Genomic DNA, 23756 nt, shown 5'->3' on the forward strand with positions numbered 1-23756 from the left:
ATGCAATGTTTTTAACCACTTTTGTGTTTTTGTTTTTTTTCTTATTTTCTCCTGTAAAGCTGCTCTGGAACAATGCACATTGTGAAAAGCACTTTATAAAAAAATCAGTGTGTTCATGTCTGTCAGCTGTGATTTCTGCTTGAACGTGATATGTCGAGTACCTGCAGTGGACGACGATGGGTCCTGCCGTGGGTGGATTGGACATCTTTACTCGTCGTATAAATGACAGGAGTCCGGTGGCGTGATACGGCACTCCATGATCAGGCCAGCCGGTGAAATGAAACTGCTTCACCTCTCTGACTTCATTGAAACCTCTCTGTGAACGTGGATAAAAACACCACAAAACAACATCACATTTCTGTATTTCTACTGAAGCTCATAAACATGCTTTATACTTGTTTGCACATGAAGAAAATGAAACAAGAGTGATGATTGTAAGGTTGGTCTCACCCGTTCTAGAGTAAAAGTCCTGACAACGTATTCTGCAAGCGGCTCGACCTCCACAAACGTCACCTTAAAGTCTCCGTAAACTTCCATATCATCTGGCCAGTATTTATAACATTTCACCTACAAGAGGAGAAGAAACCAACACAAGTTCTCTTGCTGTACGGGCTCATCAAATAAATTCATACAAACATTACAATGACATGCTGAATCACAGCTGTCTGCTTCATGATTCCATTTTCTCTACTTTATCATTGTTATGTATGTACTGTAGAGCTTTTGTCATTTCACAGACAGATGTGAGGTTCATCTACATGCACATCATGACAAAAGCTAACACACTACATTCACAAACATGCTTAATATAAAAACACACATACACACACACACACACGTGTGAACATGCCTGAACCCTTTGAGAAGTGTTTCTCGTGTGTCACTGTTGGAGTGAAGCCTGATCAAAGTCAGCACAACAAATATATCCATGAAATAAATCAAGTTATAACTATCCTATATATTACAGTGACCAATATTAGAAATATGATGAAATCATATTTCCTAATGAAATCCTAATGAGTAAGGGGTGAGAGAAAATATACATCTCATAGCTAACCATGCATTTTTACATCAGCATGTATTATATATACTGTATATGTGTGTGTGTGCACTGAAATGGGATCAACAGAGATCTTAATCATCATGGAAATCATGTAGTAATGCATAAATGCAAATAGGTTTCAAGTGATACTCGATGCGTTTGTTCCTGTGGGGTGAAATACGTCCCAGATGGTTCTGGTGAGATTAATGTCAGGTGTCACTCACTCTTCAAAAGGTTTTGTCAGGCAGAGGGGCCTCAGGTCACACAACACAACATGAGGAAATCAAAAAAGGCCCCACACACATCAGCAGGCAGTATAGTGACATACCCGGCCCACCTCCACAAGGTTGGTTACCATGACGATACAAGCCGACTGCTCCTGCCAGATCATCCTCCAGAAATCGTAGACCGTCTCATGAACGGGACCTGGAGAAAGATGCAGACAGAGAGACGCTTTACTTCTCTGTTTGACACAGACGGGCGATTACTCGTTCATTTCTTCGTCTTTACCTTGAGTTGCTATGTAATGACTGGGCCTTTGATATCCCTGCAAAAGAAACAGAACATCATCATCCATTAGGTTGATCAGCAGCACAACACGTGTGATTATGTACGTATATCTAATCTATCTCAGGGTCATTTTATATTTGACATCTGAAATCCACACCAACATCACCCCCCCCTCCAGCACGATAACCGAAAGAGCCGATGACGAGCATTAGATCGAGTGCAGTGATGTTCACATGCACGATGCGCAGACTGAAAGCAACAGAATCGAGCCTGACATGAGCGTGTGTGTGTGTGTGTGTGTGTTCATGCAGATGAGCGTTAGGGCGTCCGTGCTGTGCGGTGGGGTGGGTGGGTGTGCTGGGGGTGTTTAAAAGCCCTACAGCGATACTTACATCCCTGTACAGCCAAATCTACCGCCCCAAAACCAACGGCGTTAGAGTGAGAGAGAGCACAACAAATGTCAGTGAGTCAGCAAGCACCTCCAACAGCAAGAAAAGAAAAGCTTCAAATAGTGTATAGTTGAGACAAAGGCATGCAGAAAAGACCTCACATACGAGGGAGGGAGAGACGTTTCTCACACGTTCGCCAATGGAGGAGGAGGAGGCATCTCCACTTACATCAATGTAGTTGGCATTTATGTAGTCGGACGAGGGGTCGTCTTCCATTGGCTGCAGGATAACTCGAGAGTGATCGTCTGCACGCCGCGCGGAAACACAAGCACAGGAAAAAGAAGAACACTTATTGTGAGCTAAAGCTATAAAGGTTTCTGCAAACACGGTAAGAGAAGCTTCTTCACATGGGCCATATTCCATGTCACAATCAAAAGAAAAAGTCTCCTCCATCGTCACACCCATAACGCCCGTTTATTGTCCTCATCTTAAACAGAATGTTCAATATACCAATGATCACAGCTTGAACACCAAAATCTAAAAAATGATATGATATGAAGCCTCATGTGAGATTTCTCTTTAAACCTTCAGTCAGAAACGGCTGGGGATTTGTGTTCTGATCATATGAAAGCGCACGGACATTCAATCTTACATGCGATGATGTTTCCATAGCGATTCTTTGTGCGATTTTGCTCTTTTTTTGCTGTGTCCCAGGATGCGGATTGACCCTCAAAAAAGCTCTGCAGAGAGAAAACAGAGAATTACAACAGATGAATAGATGCTCATGTAGAGACCAGACGTGTGAACGTCACCATTAACATGTGATGCTGGACTTTTTCTCTGCATGTGTGTGTGTGTGTGTGTGTGTGTGTTTTAACTGCCACAACTCAAAACAAAAACAAAACACTCACTGAGAGAGAAACTGTGTGCCAATCGTGTAATGCATCGAATGATTCGTAAGGAACACAAACAACATGGGCTAGTAATATTACAGGACTCCGTTTGTGTGAAACACAGTATATGTATATGTTTACTCACAATTTGGGTGTTCAATGTCTAAAAACAATCAATTTAACCCTAGGTTGGCAGTATTTGTAATCAATTAAATGTCTTTTAAAGGCAAGCAATATTCAACAAATATAATATTAAATACAATAACTACAGATTCAATCAAAAGTGTATTCAGCTTCTGCGCTTCTAATGTCGGGTATACCGATGGTCTGCAGTATCCGAGGTGGCTGTCCGTTCTTCTGGCTCTTATATCTCGTAGTGTCCTTGAACTAACTAAACCCAACAACAAGCTTTTCTCGTGCCTGACCGAAAGTAAACTCATCCACGGACAAGTTCATCCTTCAACATCACATGCGCATTCAACTGTCCTGTTTCTCTCCTCGAAAACAGGTATAAGCCATTATTAAAACATAAAGGAATAACAATCTTGCAACCAGTCCATTATATTTGACAATATACACTGGTTAAGAAATAAGCAAAAATGACAGACAAGTTCTTGACATAACATAGCAAGGTGGATGAATTCACATGGTTTGACTTGAACTGAAGTGTAAGCATGAGAAGACCGTGACATCAGTACAGACGTGTCTAACCTCATACTCCTCTTTAAAGCCGTAACTGTCGGAGGTTTTCATGAGATTGATGTGCTGCAGGAGGTCGGCCACGCGGATGGCGGGATGCAGTTGACCCGTCTGATAGGGCGATTCAGTGCCGTCGCAGTGGTATCGTGGGATATCCAGCAGTCTGCTGTTCTCCGCTGAAGCCGTGTGGTTCTCATCTGAGTGACAGACAGGAACGTTTCATTTTAATGGAGATACTTTCTCTCAATACAAACACAATCTGTGCAGAAGTGAGCTCGTGTGTGCTTTGTGCCATGAGAAACACATCAATTCATACGAACAGATGACACGCTGTAATATTTGTGCTTCAACTGCCTTCATTTCTGCTATTAGACAACAATACTGACAAAATAAAACTCCTTCTGTTGTTATGAACAATAACTTAATGTAACACATTTTTTGCTTTCATTTTGACAGTTTCTTTTCGAAGTTTAACATGCTGAATACGAAATCACATTCCTTTTTTATCATCCAAAATATTTTCACTCATTTATACATTTGGGTATTATTACTCGAACCCAGAAATGACAAGTACTGGCAAAACACTGGGCTCAAAACAACAGTTTAAATGAGTCGTCCAAAACTTCACAAGTGATCATGTGATGACTTTTCTGACTGATACTATAAAGTTCATCACTTCATCTCACCTTCCCTGTGCTACAGACATTTATAGAATTTTCTGACAGTGACAACTGGAACATGCTTTTTAAAATAAGCCGATACATCGATATTAATGCTATAAACTCAAAATTGACTTGAGCTTAATATACACTTGAACATTGATGCTACATGAGAATAAATATGACCACAATAACAAGCACCACGCAATTCTATAAGAACTATAAAAAGGTCGATTGGCTAGACTGTGTGATTTGACATGAGGATCGTCTTATGATGGTGTTATTTTTATAAAGAGCTGCCCTCATCACAATATTGCTCTGGTATTGATAGTTACACATACACACACTTACCAGTAATGGGCACTTGATGGGCAGCAAAGAGAAAAAAGATGAGTTTAGTTTTTCAGCATTAGTTTAATAGACAGGTTGTGTATGGAAGCTGATGGGGGCGGATTCACACAACACAACACAACACAACACAACACAACACAACAAACAATGTGTGTCGACGTCATCCACAAGCTTATTGAATAAAAACCTTTGATTTCAAACACACACGGCATTATAGTACAGTGTGTCTAATACATGAGTGTATTTCATCATCATCATCTGCTGTTATAAGACTGACTGTTTGTGGAGATTTCTTTATAACACACATTGTGAAGGATGAACAAAGGAGTGATGCATGCTGGGCAATGAAGTTCCTTCAGGTAACTCAATTCAGTTCATTTTAATACTTGTGATTTCAACTTAAGTATTTAGCCAAAATAAACGTATGAAATAAACAACACATTTCACTTCTGTAATAAAGCTGAGGTATAAAGTGTTTCATCAGACATGCGCGCCTGACCCCCAGTAAACTTCCGGTTTGTGTTTTGCTTGTAGAACTATATATATTTCATTAAATAGGATTAATATTTTACTGTATAATAATTATATTATATAAACAATTTGTTGAATATTGTAGCGAGGTAGGCAGGACGAGAGCCGGGATGCAAGGCCGGTCTCGTATCACGGAGGAGATTGGGCCGAGGGGCATCACTGTGCAGGAGTTCGGGCAGCGCGGACGAAACCGCCGGCAGCTGCCCGAGGGGGTTGTGCTGGAGTTAGATGAATCGGCTAGGATGGAGAGCCCGCTACCGTGCTCCTGGGCCTTTAAGGAGGGAGCGGTGGGGCCTCTCGGTTGGGCTGAGACACCCCCGAGGGAGGGGGGGGAGCAAGCACAGTCTGGGGGTACCCCTGGCCAGTGTGGGGCGATGGGGTATGTAGCGAGGTAGGCGGGACGAGAGCCGGGATGCGAGCTGTACACGCAACGCTCTCGTATCACGGAGGAGATTGGGCGCATAAGAGGACGAGCGACCAGACCGTCAGTGAGAGAGGACCGGGCCCGGACATATGTTAAGTTTGTGTTTATGGGTTATGGCCTGCAATCTACCGTGAGGTGGCTGCCGGTCTTTTACTTCCGTGTTTATTGTTTATTTGATTTGATTAAAGTTTTGTTAAATGTTCGCCGGTTCCTGCCTGCCTCCTTTCTTCCCTTTTATGGAACTTTGTTACATATGTTTATTTAATTAAAGGCAGAATGCATGATGACTTAAGGTGCTCATTTTAGCCTGCTAGCACTGAAATCCCACCCTCCATGCGAATTGCCTTACAAAGCCACGCCTGCTCCAAAACGCCAATACATTCTTATCAAAGCATGTACATACCTGTCCAAAAGAAACAGACCAACCATAGTATTGTCGTTCATACCCTTTCTCTCCCGGAGCTGTCTCCATCGCGTAAAAGCTGCACCGATTTACCTCTTTCATGGTCCAGATGTTTTTCAAAAAATGTCTTTCATTTTTTATATTTCCTAGTTGAGGGTTCCTCTGGCAAGTCAGGTTTTTGCTGCCTCTCAGCCATTCTCTCTATATTGAAACAGCGGACGTGAGCGCGCTGATGACATACGATGTCAGCGTGAACTGGGTTCGCAGTGGGATGCAAATTACGTTGGATGAATATATAAACAGGACCAGTCTCATTCAGCCAGAATGTTTTTATTGGTCGAACGTTTTTTGGTCCTACGCCTTTCACAGACGACATATAAATACAAAAAATATTTGACCTCTATACTTCTTGATTTCTATCAGGGTGTGAAGAGATTTCCAACCAGCATGACAAAAAAAGTGTTTCTGAACTTAATCATGCACTTGCCTTTAAATAAACAATTTGTCCTGCATTTGGACACTTTCAAACAACAGTTTAACCGGAAGTTCAGATGGGGTCACAAAAGTGCGCATGTGCAGTAACGTTTGTTTATGTTGATAAGATAAAACCGTCTATTCAAGAGTATTGATGAAAACTGCCTGAATATATTATTGGTGAATTATGAACAGACACCACCACCGAGAGGTTCAGTCTCTTCACTATAAATATTTATTTTGTTAATAGAATATAATTCTTTATTACAAAACCAAAAATGTCTTTTATAATTTTTTTTTAAAAAGGATGACTTTGAGCTTAGTTAACCAGACTAAAGCTGCTTGATAAAATAACAAGAGAAGATTTCTACACAAATAGTGTTGATCAAATATAACGGCGATTTTTTTGCTCAATTTACTCAATTGGTCACAACAAAGTAACATTTGCGTTTTTACTTTTATTCTCAAATGGGGAAAACCCTTAATAAAGGAGACTAAAGTGACTCTAAACTCTTGAATGGCAGTGTATGTTGATGTGATTTAATGTGATGGCTGTTTGATTTTTTCACGCATGACACATGGACTGAATTGCTCTGTTGAGCCGGCAAACACACGCGCACACATGTTAAACATGTCTCACCTAACACAGCCGTCGGCACGAGTGGATCATTGGGCACTGTAGAGAAATATCAGCAGTCATTAGAACACTCAAGACTGTGTGTGTGTGTGTGTGTGTGATCATCAGTGATGTCACTAACCGCTGTGATCATCAACATCACAATCCAAACTGCAAACTGATGTTGATGATCACAAAAGACTGTAACTCCTGTGGAAACTTTCTTAGTCCCACACTAACACTTCTGCTTCATCTTCTCAGTGTGGGTAGCTTTCTGAAGGTTTTGTTGTTTCTGGTTATTCCAGTGTATAAGAGAGCACATGTTTTCTGACATATAACACCACCTCTACAACCCACGTCATATCACCTCCCAACACAAAAACACTCCTTATAACCAATCTTCTTCACTCTCGGCTCAACTGCTGAACAGCAGAGCAACGGGTTGAAGAAAAGAATCCTAAATAACACCATGTGTACAGAAGCGGTCGTATCTGCTGGGAATGATTTCCTTCATTCAGCTCTTCGTCTTTCTGATGGCCGATGATGTGTGATGCAGGAAGGTTTGAATACTCACAGCGGCTGAAGTTGTGCGAGTCCATGAAGGTGACGGGTTCTTCAGCATGCAGAGTGCTCTGATCTGCATAACTGCGATCCATTGAGTTCACCATGTGTGTCATCTCCTGACGCGTGTTTCCAATGGCATCCTTACGCTTCTTAGCAAGTTTCCTGACAAACCACATAAAGATATAAAGTCATTAAAGATCTTCAGTAAAAAAATCATTCCACCCACAGTAACCACACACACAGAAAAGAGAAGACAGGAAACAGAAAGTGGAATTACAGGACAGTCGGAGGAAAAATCTGAGGAAATCCAGCCAGATTAATAGTGAAAGAAATAAAAGCATGCGAACCAGTCCAATCTTCACAGCTCTAAACAAGACTCTCCAATCACCATTTGACAAAGACTTATGCTTGTGTTTTTGACATTTGTGTCGGATGTTGGAATAGGTGTTAATTTACAACTGACAAGATTCATTTACTGGAATCCACAGACAAATAACAGCATATCTGAGATATCAACATAGTTTGTGATGTTGCTTGTGTATTATGTAACTAAATCTGGATGTATTTGAAGTCAAATATCTGTCCACTTGGGACTGTGACTGGACATTTGTGAATGCAATATTAACATGCTCTCTGCGACAAGAATAAATACAATCATCATATGGACTTCATAGACTTTAAAGAGGACGGGTCCTTTAAGAGTAGGACTTTGGTTTTGGGCCAAATGTATAAATGAATGTGTGTGTGTTAGGATGATAGATGAATAGAGTGAGTGAACGTCCCTTTCCACACACACACATGCACACCAACCCACAAACAACAACACACACAAGTGCAGCATTCTTTTTTCAAAAAACACAGCTGCCGAGCATGTCAAAGAACTAATCGAGTGTAGAGGAACGTGATTGGTCAAAACAAATAGTGTTTTGGCTTGAAAAAAGGATACTGCATCTTTAAAAGACTAACAGGACTAACCAGAGAGTAAACCACTGCTGCACTTCTGTTACTTACAGGTAATATGAGTAAGAATAGTAGCTCCTCCTGGTGAGCGAACGAGAAACAGCACAAACACATGAAGAGATACGGGTGAGCGTAATGTGAGATTCATAGCATCTGATCTCATGTACATGTGTCTGCAATCTTATAAAACTATTCATTTGACAATGGACTCTAAAAACTCTGTGAAAACTGAATCAAGAAACAAGAGAAAATGAGAACATGCAAAACTCTGACTGTACGATTTCATCATGCATCTCTGATCTGATATATAGTAAACCTTTGACCACAGACATTCAGACAAAAGACAATTACAAATAAATCACATATGTAGAGCAAAACTCAAGAAATACAAATCAAAGAAAACAGCAAAACAAAAATGTGAAGCTGCTGACGTACTGGAAAACAAATCATGTGATGACCATCATTTTAAAGATGCAGTATCTTGTATCTTGTCTCTTTATGCCTGAGTATCCAGATTCAGTATATAACCACATATGAGCTGCTCATATCAGTGATAAATCAATCATACGCCACAAAATTCTGAAAATAAACCCTCAACAAAACAAACGTCTCACAGCTTTCAGTTGAATTACATTTAAAGATGCAGATTAAAGACCACGACTAACATGAGAATAAAGTGTGCAGTCATACTGTCATCACTATCATTACACTGTTACTAAACAAGAGCGTATAATGTAAGAGAGCACAGTCTTCACATTCATGAAGAGGAGCATTAGACAGCAATGAAGTAAAGAAGAGCACTGGACAGAGCCAAATGAAATATAGAAGAGCACTGGACAGAGCCAAATGAAATATAGAAGAGCACTGGACAGAGCCAAATGAAATATAGAAGAGCACTGGACAGAACCGAATGAAATATAGAAGAGCACTGGACAGAGCCAAATGAAATATAGAAGAGCACTGGACAGAGCCGAATGGAGTATAGAAGAGCACTGGACAGAGCCAAATGAAATATAGAAGAGCACTGGACAGAGCCGAATGGAGTATAGAAGAGCACTGGACAGAACCGAATGGAGTATAGAAGAGCACTGGACAGAACCGAATGAAATACAGTAGAGCACTGGACAGAACCGAATGAAATATAGAAGAGCACTGGACAGAGCCAAATGAAATATAGAAGAGCACTGGACAGAACCGAATGGAGTATAGAAGAGCACTGGACAGAACCGAATGAAATATAGAAGAGCACTGGACAGAACCGAATGAAATATAGAAGAGCACTGGACAGAACCGAATGAAATATAGAAGAGCACTGGACAGAGCCAAATGAAATATAGAAGAGCACTGGACAGAGCCAAATGAAATATAGAAGAGCACTGGACAGAGCCAAATGAAATATAGAAGAGCACTGGACAGAGTCAAATGAAATACAGAAGAGCACTGGACAGAGCCGAATGGAGTATAGAAGAGCACTGGACAGAGCCGAATGGAGTATAGAAGAGCACTGGACAGAACTGGACAGAACCGAATGGAGTATAGAAGAGCACAGGACAGAGCCAAATGAAATATAGAAGAGCACTGGACAGAGCCAAATGAAATATAGAAGAGCACTGGACAGAGCCAAATGAAATATAGAAGAGCACTGGACAGAGCCAAATGAAATATAGAAGAGCACTGGACAGAGCCAAATGAAATACAGAAGAGCACTGGACAGAGCCAAATGAAATACAGAAGAGCACTGGACAGAACCGAATGAAATATAGAAGAGCACTGGACAGAGCCAAATGGAGTATAGAAGAGCACTGGACAGAGCCGAATGGAGTATAGAAGAGCACTGGACAGAGCCGAATGGAGTATAGAAGAGCACTGGACAGAACCAAATGAAATATAGAAGAGCACTGGACAGAACCGAATGAAATACAGAAGAGCACTGGACAGAGCCGAATGGAGTATAGAAGAGCACTGGACAGAGCCGAATGGAGTATAGAAGAGCACTGGACAGAACTGGACAGAGCCAAATGAAATATAGAAGAGCACTGGACAGAGCCAAATGAAATATAGAAGAGCACTGGACAGAGCCAAATTAAATATAGAAGAGCACTGGACAGAACCGAATGGAGTATAGAAGAGCACTGGACAGAACCGAATGAAATACAGTAGAGCACTGGACACAACCGAATGAAATATAGAAGAGCACTGGACAGAACCGAATGGAGTATAGAAGAGCACTGGACAGAACCGAATGAAATATAGAAGAGCACTGGACAGAGCCAAATGAAATATAGAAGAGCACTGGACAGAGCCAAATGAAATATAGAAGAGCACTGGACAGAGCCGAATGGAGTATAGAAGAGCACTGGACAGAACCGAATGGAGTATAGAAGAGCACTGGACAGAACCGAATGGAGTATAGAAGAGCACTGGACAGAACCGAATGGAGTATAGAAGAGCACTGGACAGAACCGAATGGAGTATAGAAGAGCACTGGACAGAGCCAAATGAAATATAGAAGAGCACTGGACAGAGCCAAATGAAATATAGAAGAGCACTGGACAGAGCCAAATGAAATATAGAAGAGCACTGGACAGAGCCAAATGAAATATAGAAGAGCACTGGACAGAGCCAAATGAAATATAGAAGAGCACTGGACAGAGCCAAATGAAATATAGAAGAGCACTGGACAGAGTCAAATGAAATACAGAAGAGCACTGGACAGAGCCGAATGGAGTATAGAAGAGCACTGGACAGAGCCGAATGGAGTATAGAAGAGCACTGGACAGAACTGGACAGAACCGAATGGAGTATAGAAGAGCACAGGACAGAGCCAAATGAAATATAGAAGAGCACTGGACAGAGCCAAATGAAATATAGAAGAGCACTGGACAGAGCCAAATGAAATATAGAAGAGCACTGGACAGAGCCAAATGAAATATAGAAGAGCACTGGACAGAGCCAAATGAAATATAGAAGAGCACTGGACAGAGCCAAATGAAATACAGAAGAGCACTGGACAGAGCCAAATGAAATACAGAAGAGCACTGGACAGAACCGAATGAAATATAGAAGAGCACTGGACAGAGCCAAATGGAGTATAGAAGAGCACTGGACAGAGCCGAATGGAGTATAGAAGAGCACTGGACAGAGCCGAATGGAGTATAGAAGAGCACTGGACAGAACCAAATGAAATATAGAAGAGCACTGGACAGAACCGAATGAAATACAGAAGAGCACTGGACAGAGCCGAATGGAGTATAGAAGAGCACTGGACAGAGCCGAATGGAGTATAGAAGAGCACTGGACAGAACTGGACAGAGCCAAATGAAATATAGAAGAGCACTGGACAGAGCCAAATGAAATATAGAAGAGCACTGGACAGAGCCAAATTAAATATAGAAGAGCACTGGACAGAACCGAATGGAGTATAGAAGAGCACTGGACAGAACCGAATGAAATACAGTAGAGCACTGGACACAACCGAATGAAATATAGAAGAGCACTGGACAGAACCGAATGGAGTATAGAAGAGCACTGGACAGAACCGAATGAAATATAGAAGAGCACTGGACAGAGCCAAATGAAATATAGAAGAGCACTGGACAGAGCCAAATGAAATATAGAAGAGCACTGGACAGAGCCGAATGGAGTATAGAAGAGCACTGGACAGAACCGAATGGAGTATAGAAGAGCACTGGACAGAACCGAATGGAGTATAGAAGAGCACTGGACAGAACCGAATGGAGTATAGAAGAGCACTGGACAGAACCGAATGGAGTATAGAAGAGCACTGGACAGAGCCAAATGAAATATAGAAGAGCACTGGACAGAGCCAAATGAAATATAGAAGAGCACTGGACAGAGCCAAATGAAATATAGAAGAGCACTGGACAGAGCCAAATGAAATATAGAAGAGCACTGGACAGAGCCGAATGGAGTATAGAAGAGCACTGGACAGAACCGAATGAAATACAGTAGAGCACTGGACAGAACCGAATGAAATATAGAAGAGCACTGGACAGAGCCAAATGAAATATAGAAGAGCACTGGACAGAGCCGAATGGAGTATAGAAGAGCACTGGACAGAACCGAATGAAATACAGTAGAGCACTGGACAGAACCGAATGAAATACAGTAGAGCACTGGACAGAACCGAATGAAATATAGAAGAGCACTGGACAGAGCCAAATTAAATATAGAAGAGCACTGGACAGAACCGAATGGAGTATAGAAGAGCACTGGACAGAACCGAATGAAATATAGAAGAGCACTGGATAGAACCGAATGAAATATAGAAGAGCACTGGACAGAGCCAAATGAAATATAAAAGAGCACTGGACAGAGCCAAATGAAATACAGAAGAGCACTGGACAGAGCCAAATGAAATATAGAAGAGCACTGGACAGAGCCAAATGAAATATAGAAGAGCACTGGACAGAGTCAAATGAAATACAGAAGAGCACTGGACAGAGCCGAATGGAGTATAGAAGAGCACTGGACAGAGCCGAATGGAGTATAGAAGAGCACTGGACAGAACTGGACAGAACCGAATGGAGTATAGAAGAGCACAGGACAGAGCCAAATGAAATATAGAAGAGCACTGGACAGAGCCAAATGAAATATAGAAGAGCACTGGACAGAGCCAAATGAAATATAGAAGAGCACTGGACAGAGCCAAATGAAATATAGAAGAGCACTGGACAGAGCCAAATGAAATACAGAAGAGCACTGGACAGAGCCAAATGAAATACAGAAGAGCACTGGACAGAGCCAAATGAAATATAGAAGAGCACTGGACAGAGCCAAATGGAGTATAGAAGAGCACTGGACAGAGCCGAATGGAGTATAGAAGAGCACTGGACAGAGCCGAATGGAGTATAGAAGAGCACTGGACAGAGCCGAATGGAGTATAGAAGAGCACTGGACAGAGCCGAATGGAGTATAGAAGAGCACTGGACAGAACTGGACAGAACCGAATGGAGTATAGAAGAGCACTGGACAGAGCCGAATGGAGTATAGAAGAGCACTGGACAGAGCCGAATGGAGTATAGAAGAGCACTGGACAGAGCCGAATGGAGTATAGAAGAGCACTGGACAGAACCGAATGGAGTGTAGAAGAGCACTGGACAGAACCGAATGAAATATAGAAGAGCACTGGACAGAACCGAATGAAATATAGAAGAGCACTGGACAGAACCGAATGAAATATAGAAGAGCACTGGACAGAGCCAAATGGAGTATAGAAGAGCACTGGACAGAGCCAAATGAAATATAGAAGAGCACTGGACAGAGCCAAATGAAATATAGAAGAGCACTGGACAGAGCCAAATGAAATATAGAAGAGCACTGGACAGAGCCAAATGAAATATAGAAGAGCACTGGACAGAGCCAAATGAAATATAGAAGAGCACTGGACAGAGCCAAATGGAGTATAGAAGAGCACAGGACAGAGCCGAATGGAGTATAGAAGAGCACTGGACAGAGCCAAATGGAGTATAGAAGAGCACAGGACAGAGCCGAATGGAGTATAGAAGAGCACTGGACAGAGCCAAATGAAATATAGAAGAGCACTGGACAGAGCCAAATGGAGTATAGAAGAGCACAGGACAGAACCGAATGGAGTATAGAAGAGCACTGGACAGAACTGGACAGAACCGAATGGAGTATAGAAGAGCACTGGACAGAGCCGAATGGAGTATAGAAGAGCACTGGACAGAACCGAATGGAGTATAGAAGAGCACTGGACAGAACTGGACAGAACCGAATGGAGTATAGAAGAGCACTGGACAGAACTGGACAGAACCGAATGGAGTATAGAAGAGCACTGGACAGAGCCGAATGGAGTATAGAAGAGCACTGGACAGAACCGCATGGAGTATAGAAGAGCACAGGACAGAACCGAATGGAGTATAGAAGAGCACTGGACAGAACTGGACAGAACCGAATGGAGTATAGAAGAGCACTGGACAGAACCGAATGGAGTATAGAAGAGCACTGGACAGAACCGAATGGAGTATAGAAGAGCACTGGACAGAGCCAAATGGAGTATAGAAGAGCACTGGACAGAACCGAATGGAGTATAGAAGAGCACTGGACAGAGCCAAATGAAATATAGAAGAGCACTGGACAGAGCCAAATGAAATATAGAAGAGCACTGGACAGAGCCAAATGAAATATAGAAGAGCACTGGACAGAGCCAAATGAAATATAGAAGAGCACTGGACAGAGCCAAATGAAATATAGAAGAGCACTGGACAGAGCCAAATGAAATATAGAAGAGCACTGGACAGAGCCAAATGAAATATAGAAGAGCACTGGACAGAGCCAAATGAAATATAGAAGAGCACTGGACAGAGCCAAATGAAATACAGAAGAGCACTGGACAGAGCCAAATGAAATACAGAAGAGCACTGGACAGAGCCAAATGAAATATAGAAGAGCACTGGACAGAGCCAAATGGAGTATAGAAGAGCACTGGACAGAGCCGAATGGAGTATAGAAGAGCACTGGACAGAGCCGAATGGAGTATAGAAGAGCACTGGACAGAGCCGAATGGAGTATAGAAGAGCACTGGACAGAGCCGAATGGAGTATAGAAGAGCACTGGACAGAACTGGACAGAACCGAATGGAGTATAGAAGAGCACTGGACAGAGCCGAATGGAGTATAGAAGAGCACTGGACAGAGCCGAATGGAGTATAGAAGAGCACTGGACAGAGCCGAATGGAGTATAGAAGAGCACTGGACAGAACCGAATGGAGTGTAGAAGAGCACTGGACAGAACCGAATGAAATATAGAAGAGCACTGGACAGAACCGAATGAAATATAGAAGAGCACTGGACAGAACCGAATGAAATATAGAAGAGCACTGGACAGAGCCAAATGGAGTATAGAAGAGCACTGGACAGAGCCAAATGAAATATAGAAGAGCACTGGACAGAGCCAAATGAAATATAGAAGAGCACTGGACAGAGCCAAATGAAATATAGAAGAGCACTGGACAGAGCCAAATGAAATATAGAAGAGCACTGGACAGAGCCAAATGAAATATAGAAGAGCACTGGACAGAGCCAAATGAAATATAGAAGAGCACTGGACAGAGCCAAATGAAATATAGAAGAGCACTGGACAGAGCCAAATGGAGTATAGAAGAGCACAGGACAGAGCCGAATGGAGTATAGAAGAGCACTGGACAGAGCCAAATGGAGTATAGAAGAGCACAGGACAGAGCCGAATGGAGTATAGAAGAGCACTGGACAGAGCCAAATGAAATATAGAAGAGCACTGGACAGAGCCAAATGGAGTATAGAAGAGCACAGGACAGAACCGAATGGAGTATAGAAGAGCACTGGACAGAACTGGACAGAACCGAATGGAGTATAGAAGAGCACTGGACAGAGCCGAATGGAGTATAGAAGAGCACTGGACAGAACCGAATGGAGTATAGAAGAGCACTGGACAGAACTGGACAGAACCGAATGGAGTATAGAAGAGCACTGGACAGAACTGGACAGAACCGAATGGAGTATAGAAGAGCACTGGACAGAGCCGAATGGAGTATAGAAGAGCACTGGACAGAACCGCATGGAGTATAGAAGAGCACAGGACAGAACCGAATGGAGTATAGAAGAGCACTGGACAGAACTGGACAGAACCGAATGGAGTATAGAAGAGCACTGGACAGAACCGAATGGAGTATAGAAGAGCACTGGACAGAACCGAATGGAGTATAGAAGAGCACAGGACAGAGCCAAATGAAATATAGAAGAGCACTGGACAGAGCCAAATGAAATATAGAAGAGCACTGGACAGAGCCAAATGAAATATAGAAGAGCACTGGACAGAGCCAAATGAAATATAGAAGAGCACTGGACAGAGCCAAATGAAATATAGAAGAGCACTGGACAGAGCCAAATGAAATATAGAAGAGCACTGGACAGAGCCAAATGAAATATAGAAGAGCACTGGACAGAACCGAATGAAATATAGAAGAGCACTGGACAGAACCGAATGAAATATAGAAGAGCACTGGACAGAACCGAATGAAATATAGAAGAGCACTGGACAGAGCCAAATGAAATATAGAAGAGCACTGGACAGAGCCAAATGAAATATAGAAGAGCACTGGACAGAACCGAATGAAATATAGAAGAGCACTGGACAGAACCGAATGAAATATAGAAGAGCACTGGACAGAACCGAATGAAATATAGAAGAGCACTGGACAGAACCGAATGAAATATAGAAGAGCACTGGACAGAACCGAATGAAATATAGAAGAGCACTGGACAGAACCGAATGGAGTATAGAAGAGCACAGGACAGAGCCGAATGAAATATAGAAGAGCACTGGACAGAGCCAAATGAAATATAGAAGAGCACTGGACAGAGCCAAATGAAATATAGAAGAGCACTGGACAGAACCGAATGAAATATAGAAGAGCACTGGACAGAACCGAATGAAATATAGAAGAGCACTGGACAGAACCGAATGAAATATAGAAGAGCACTGGACAGAGCCAAATGAAATATAGAAGAGCAATGGACAGAGCCAAATGGAGTATAGAAGAGAATGCATCTATTTTACACATCTATATATCTTATACGTTTATTATTTGTGGTGCTGTGTGCTGTCAACTTAGCTACTTTGGTGTAAGTACAACAAAATTTGCAACAAATGTGCTATAAAATTTATCTAATAGCTGAACATATGGCTTGTTGCCAGTTGATGGGCTCGTGTTCAAAATGGAAATAAATTACAGGTTCCATTCCCAGGAAACACACAAAATGACAAAATATATACAGACTGAAAGACTCTTTAGAAAAGAGTGTGGTGTGGTGTGTGTGTGCGTGCATGCGATGCATACATTTAAATATACTGAATTATTTTATTTAACCCATTATCATTTATATTGTTTCAGAGAACTTATTTAAAGTGTTTGAGCTATAAATGTATCGACTTATTTCTGAGGGTTGTTATAAGTTTTCGATATAAGCTCTTTTTTGAAACTCTTTTCCTCATTGTGTTTGGCCTGGTGTGTTGTTCAAGAGCAGAACACATGATGGCAGCATTACACAGCGGCAGAAGAACACTCGCGTTCATGCACATCAAATGTTTTTCCTCTCTTTAAAACAGCTGAACAACACACAGGGCCATAGAAACGGCCATTTCGCACCCTTCTAATTTATTTCAAATTCATCACGGCGGATGATTCCATGAGATGACAGTGACAGAAGACGTTTGTGATTTAAGTTTTACCTTTTCTTCACCAGTAGAACGGCCACCAGCACCAGCAGAATGAACACCAGCACCGCAGCGCTAATGCCGGCGATCTTCACCACCTGATCTGTTTGTTTGGCCGGGTCTGGAATCACCTCCGGCTCTTCTGTCGCCCCTGAAAACATTTAAATGTTCACTCTTGTGTGTGTTTGATATGTGGGATAGCTCATCTCATTCTACTCTCTCTTACATCTACAAATAAAACACGACTAAATATTCATATCACGACATCGGCATGCATGTTAATCTTCTCCTTCCAAACACTTCTAAATAAAGCCAATCGTCATTAAAGTGAGAATATTTCCGTTCTGAACCTTAAGACAAGCGTGGGCTTTATTTGTTCCTCTATGAAAACGCCTGGACGGCTGACAAACAAAAAGTGGCATCAGCGGCTGTGTGTGTGTGGGATATCTTTCACTTGAGACGATGCCAGAAAATGACAGAATGGCTTGAAAAAGACTGTGGGATATGTTTCTCCAAACACTGGCAGACGTCCACACCTTCGCTCTGTTGTTCAATGCTAATGTTATTACCCGGCACTCATACATTATACAGGGCACAAAACTCATTACGCTGGAAAAAAAGACAAGTATGAAACAGTTGAAAGTTTGAGGCAGATGAACAGAAGATAAAAGTCACAGCTCTATACATGATCTCTGTTATATTCCGTCATATCGGTTGGGTTCGTTCTCTCTGAGATGTCCACACAGAGACGGTGTTTATGAGCGTTCTGCTGCTGACTCCTGTTAAAGGCTTTATGGGTAAAGCTTCAGTGTGAATGAGTCTGAGCGGCGGCAGTGAATGAATCTTCTGTCCATGTCCTGAAGCTTTTAGGGGAGATAAGGTAATGATCCAGTGACATGGCTTTGTTAAATAGAGCCATCGAGCTTCCCTCTCAGCGTCCGGAGCCGCGGGGCAGCTTTACCTTCACCGCACAATAGCTCTCCAACAAAAGCAAAAGCTCCTATCACTGCTGCTTCTCCATCCTCTACACATAATACTCCATCCAGTCAGAGTGAGACGAAGAGACGGAGAGAGAGCACCACTCCCCCATCATCATCATCATCATCATAATAATAAAGCTGGGTCACATGACCCATCACTGGATCTTCTCCGCAGGCAAAAAGTGTTAAACTTCAGTCATGCACAAATAACAACTGTCCCAATAACCCTAACCCATGATCTGGTTTCTGGGTTGGGATCAGACTGAGCAACATGACATAAACACTGATCATCAGTCAGGTTCAAAACACAATATCAGATATCACCGCTGTTTCTGTCAACTCTCATAATTGTGACTACAAGATTACATGCATTTTGGAGATAAAATTCCATGTTTCAAAACCAAAGTTCATCTTTGTTGCTAAACAACACATGAGGTGGGTTATATGTAATCTGCTGTGAGAGCGATCTGAGCCTCGGGCAGAGTTTTATCATTCCATTTCCCGCTGAAAAACAATTAATGAAGACCCCGAGGATACAAAATAAATCTGCAATAACTCCAGACGAGATGCAATTCAACATTACAATGAATTACACACATACACATTCCACTGCATAAACAATAACACAATGAACATATTCAAAACACGTCTGCATAGATAAAATGTTGAATAAAACAAATAGTGTGAATCCCAAAAGACCGCTCTGATCTAACCATCACACACACTTTTCAATGAACCTTTTATGGCGAGAGAGAGAAAGGACTTTACCTTTAAATGCCAGTTTCAAACACTGCGTTTTACTTTCCTGTAAAACAAAGAAAACAAACAAACAGGTCATCGAGGAGCAGAAACTCAAAGAATATTCATCTATATTACATATGTTGAATGATAAAAATGATGTCATCACTTGTTTTATAATGATCAGTCTGAAGGTACATAAACAAACGCTTCTGCACATGTTTGTGATGTGTTCACCTTCTCCACCCTGCTCACGGCCTGAAAGTAGATGTTGTAGTTTTTGCGCGGAGCAAGCGGGGCGTTCCAGTACCCCTGATATGTCTTGTTGTCGCCCACTGTAAACGGCAGCGGCTCCAGAAGATTCCTGGGTGGAAGTTCTGCCGCAAAATAATAGAGCACACCCCCGCTGACGGCATTCTGATAGGACACCGGCTCACGATAACATTCGCCGCTGCCTCCCGCCTCCCGTCGAGCACGCCGCGGGTTTATCTCCTTCACTACGATCTGATAGGCACTGTTGATGACAGACACAGACAATCAGCACTCAAACCTCCATTAAGATGTGGTAGACAGACAGACAGACATAGAGAGAGCGAGAGAGCTTTTTATCATTTAAAATAAAATAAAGAGATAGAAAATATTTGAATTCACTCATTACTGCCTGAAGATAAGTCATGTGATGAAGAAAGGGACGCACCTGATTGGAGCTCCTTTAGCCTGGGCGGGTTTCAGCAGAACGGTGATGGTGGTGGCCGTCTCATTCAGTGAAGCTTCTGATCCATCATACTCCTCTAGAGTCGGTGCTAGAGACAGACAGACAGACAGACAGACAGAAAGCTGATGCAATACTTATGACAAAAAATCCTTCAGTATATTTCCAGCCTCAAACACTTTTTCATGTTTTCAAATCTTTTTAGTCAATTTTCTTTTTAAAATCTTTACAAAAAGTATGTTTATTTAAATTCATTTTGTGTATGTGTACGTCTCATTTTTCTTTTTTGTTTTAAATCAGTGCATATGTGAGATACAAACACCCAGTTTGTAAATATCAGTGTCATGTTGGACACGACATTTCTGTGTCACCGTTTCTTTCATGTGAAGTGATGGATTTGTGAAATGATGGAGAATCACATTTGCGCTTGTATTACACCTCCGAGCGGTGATGTATAATGACAATTTTACTGCCGCTCATTAGAAAACACATCAGGAGCTTTTACCTTGAATTCAACGGAATGCAAACAAACAAACTAATATAAAGACTGGTGCTTCTCAAGGCTCAATAATAATAATAAAGACAGCCCGATGGCCCGGGGCCAGCATGAGAGATGTCACTTGATAGTAACGTATCGTAAGGGAAGCCATGTCTATTTAAATATTCTCAAAACTTGATTCTGTTCTTAAGGGGTGTTTGAGATATGTGTGTGTGGCCAGAAAGCCGCAACTCAGACACTGTTCAACAAAATACTGAATTGAGTTCTCTTTCACGTTTTCTTACTCATAAACAGACATATGCACATGAAATGATGCCAAAATGCCCATATTAGCAAGTATCCTTGTAAAAGTCATCCGTTATGTCTTAAATGAACGTCTCCAATTAAAAAAACACAACGCATGTGTCACGGTATATTACATCCGTGCATCTCTGAAAGGGGCAGCAGCAAAATATAAATCTTTTAAAAGTTCATCAAACAACAAAGGACGAAGACAAAAGTGTCAGAACAGCTCCTGACTGATTCAATTATAACACACACCTGATATGTTAGTGGTGACGTTGAGTGTGGTTGCGGGTCCGTATCCTTTGCTGGTACTGGCTCGGATCAGAAACTGATATGTGGTTCCAGGGTGCAGTTGTGTGAAGTTGTGTCGAGATGTGTTCCAGTGTAATGACACGAGCACCGCCGGTCGCTGTAACACCACTGACGGATCAAACGAATGAACCGCACTGTAGCTGATCTGAACACAACAACACAACAATCCTCATTAACACACAACTAGCCTACATCATACTCATTCAAGTCTACAACCCATCAGCATCCACCCAACACAATAAATATATAATATCATATACATCTATGGCACATTTTGGATGCAGATAACATAAGAATGTGGGGTTGTGGGGTTAGCTCATACTGGGTCACACACACACAGATTACCTCATACTGTGTTATGATGCCGTTGGGCTCAAGTGGTTCTTTCCACTGTAATGTGATCTTCTCTTCGGAGGGAAACGCTCGCACAAACTCTTTAGGAACCGCACCAGGAACTACACAAACAGAAACATGAACACATGAGAACTCCATCAACACTGACTGAAAACATATCGGAACATCATTTATTTCACCTGTCGTGTGTGATGATGAATAACATCGTGTGAAAACACATCATCTCGGGTCCGTACTGCACTTCAGAGCTCATAAAACACATTCGTTTCAGGACACACGTGTCTTCTCTTAGTGGAGTATTTCCTCAAAAGATAGTCAGTCATTCTCTGTTTTGTGTCGGTCATATCTCAACGGTCAGAAATACATCCCCCTGATATGAGACTTTACTGTCACGTGTGTTTGGGAATCACTGTGATGGTTTTTCATGTGTTAAAGTGAGACGTCATCATAAATGAAACAAAACCAGCAAAATCATTCTATTGTCAATGTTAAATAATGGCGGCGCTGTGGGGCTAACCAGTGTTTAATAATGAAGTTGATGGGTGAGGTTGGGCTGAACGACCGGCAACGCAATTAAAAAAGAAGATTTCTCATAATATTATTAATTTATTCATTTTAATATAATTACAAACAAGCTGATAACATCCGAAATCAATCAAAACAATTCAAATGTATTTTTGGATCATGTTTGATTGGCATCTGTTATCAAGCCTGTGACTTTATAGTGACCTGCCCAGTCAAACTTTTCCAGTACTTTGGTGTAAGAAAATGTGACTTGGATAACATCACTTAAAACAAATGACATTGACCTGGAAGAGAAGCTCTTCAGCATCTTACCGCAGAGAGCAGGTAAACCGGATTGTAACAAATCAGATGTTGTGTTGTGTGTATGAGGAGCGCGGGTGCAAACTTATCAGAGTTTACATTACAGTTACAGAATTGTAAAACTAAAACATGGAGTTCGGGCCAATTGTGAAAATCTTCAACGTTTTGATTAATCTGCACTTTACAGAACACGTCGTGGTTAAATGAGCACGTTTTACTGCTAATTCTATTTCAATACAAAGAACAGAAGAGTATAGCATTGATAAGTTTGCTTTCGGTTATAGAAGGAATAATTAGGCTAGTGAAGTACCTGTGAAAGGACTCGAAACCTTGTGCTAGTTTCTCTTGACAGAAACTTGAAATAATAACAAACCCATACGCCGAGTGTCATTTTATTAGCCCAGCTTAGCACCCCCAAGAAAAACGTCCTGGTGCCGGCCCCGATGTTAAATAATCTCATGATGCACATTATTCCCTTTACAAACACAAAATAAAGAAATAAATGTGTTTGCAGAGCTGCAGGTTAAGATCTGTCTCTAAAATAACCTGAAGAGCTGTTCTTGTGTTAGATGGGAAGTTTTGGATTGATCAGTTTTTATCTTGCCGTAACTGTGTTTAGGAAGAGAAGACACGTGACACGTGTGTCCCAGATGTGTCAACACTCACAGCGGGATCTTCCCCTCACAATAAATCCTTTTTATTATTCTGCTAAACATTTGCCTCATCTACAGAATTCAACAAAACAAACTTAGGTTTTTACTTCGGATTGCTCTGTAAACATTGGAAATGGGGGGAAATGTTTGGCCATTTCTCTGTTATTAAGAGAGAGAGAGCGGACGCCTCGCACACAACGGAGCTGCAGGAGTTCTTACCGTCCTCTTCTGTCTGGATGATGGTCTCGTCGCTCTCTTTACGGCCTTCAGGGTTGGTGAGGATCATCTTCAGGCTGACATTGGTGTTGGGAGGCAGGTTAGCCACCACGTGTCGGGGGGCTTTGGGGTCCATCTCCAGGCAGTCCGCTTTGCTCTGGTTGGGGGTTTTGTGGTAGTGATAGCAGATGGTGACGTTGAAGGTGTGACAGCGGGTTATGTTGTAGCCCAGCGACTCCAGTCTACGGCGATGAAGCGCGCCTGCGTCTCTGCGATCTTCAGACTCTTGGGGGTCCGCATGGGTTCTGTGAGATATGACAGACACTTTGATGAAAACACATTCAGGGCTCCAAAAATGAGGGGGGACGTATCACTCTGAGCAAAGATCAATTGACAGCATAACCCTAAAAAAAACAGACAGAGAGAGACA

At 42.0% G+C, this 23756-nt stretch overlaps 1 protein-coding gene across 1 annotated transcript in view; it reads right to left on the bottom strand.

Annotated features, from left to right (window-relative positions):
* ptprk (protein tyrosine phosphatase receptor type K) overlaps nt 1–23756 on the bottom strand; it is an 89788-nt gene that overhangs the window by 12930 nt on the left and 53102 nt on the right. Inside the window, 17 exon segments of the mRNA XM_079474297.1 lie at nt 162–316; nt 451–567; nt 1371–1468; nt 1553–1589; nt 2170–2246; nt 2594–2681; nt 3546–3730; nt 7566–7717; nt 8567–8596; nt 17768–17903; nt 19501–19537; nt 19708–19984; nt 20168–20273; nt 21222–21423; nt 21624–21733; nt 23330–23561; nt 23567–23730. Coding sequence (XP_079330423.1) covers nt 162–316; nt 451–567; nt 1371–1468; nt 1553–1589; nt 2170–2246; nt 2594–2681; nt 3546–3730; nt 7566–7717; nt 8567–8596; nt 17768–17903; nt 19501–19537; nt 19708–19984; nt 20168–20273; nt 21222–21423; nt 21624–21733; nt 23330–23561; nt 23567–23730 — 2203 coding nt within the window.

Source organism: Barbatula barbatula, assembly GCF_947034865.1.
Source record: "Barbatula barbatula genome assembly, chromosome: 15".
NCBI classification, from domain to species: Eukaryota; Metazoa; Chordata; class Actinopteri; order Cypriniformes; family Nemacheilidae; genus Barbatula; species Barbatula barbatula.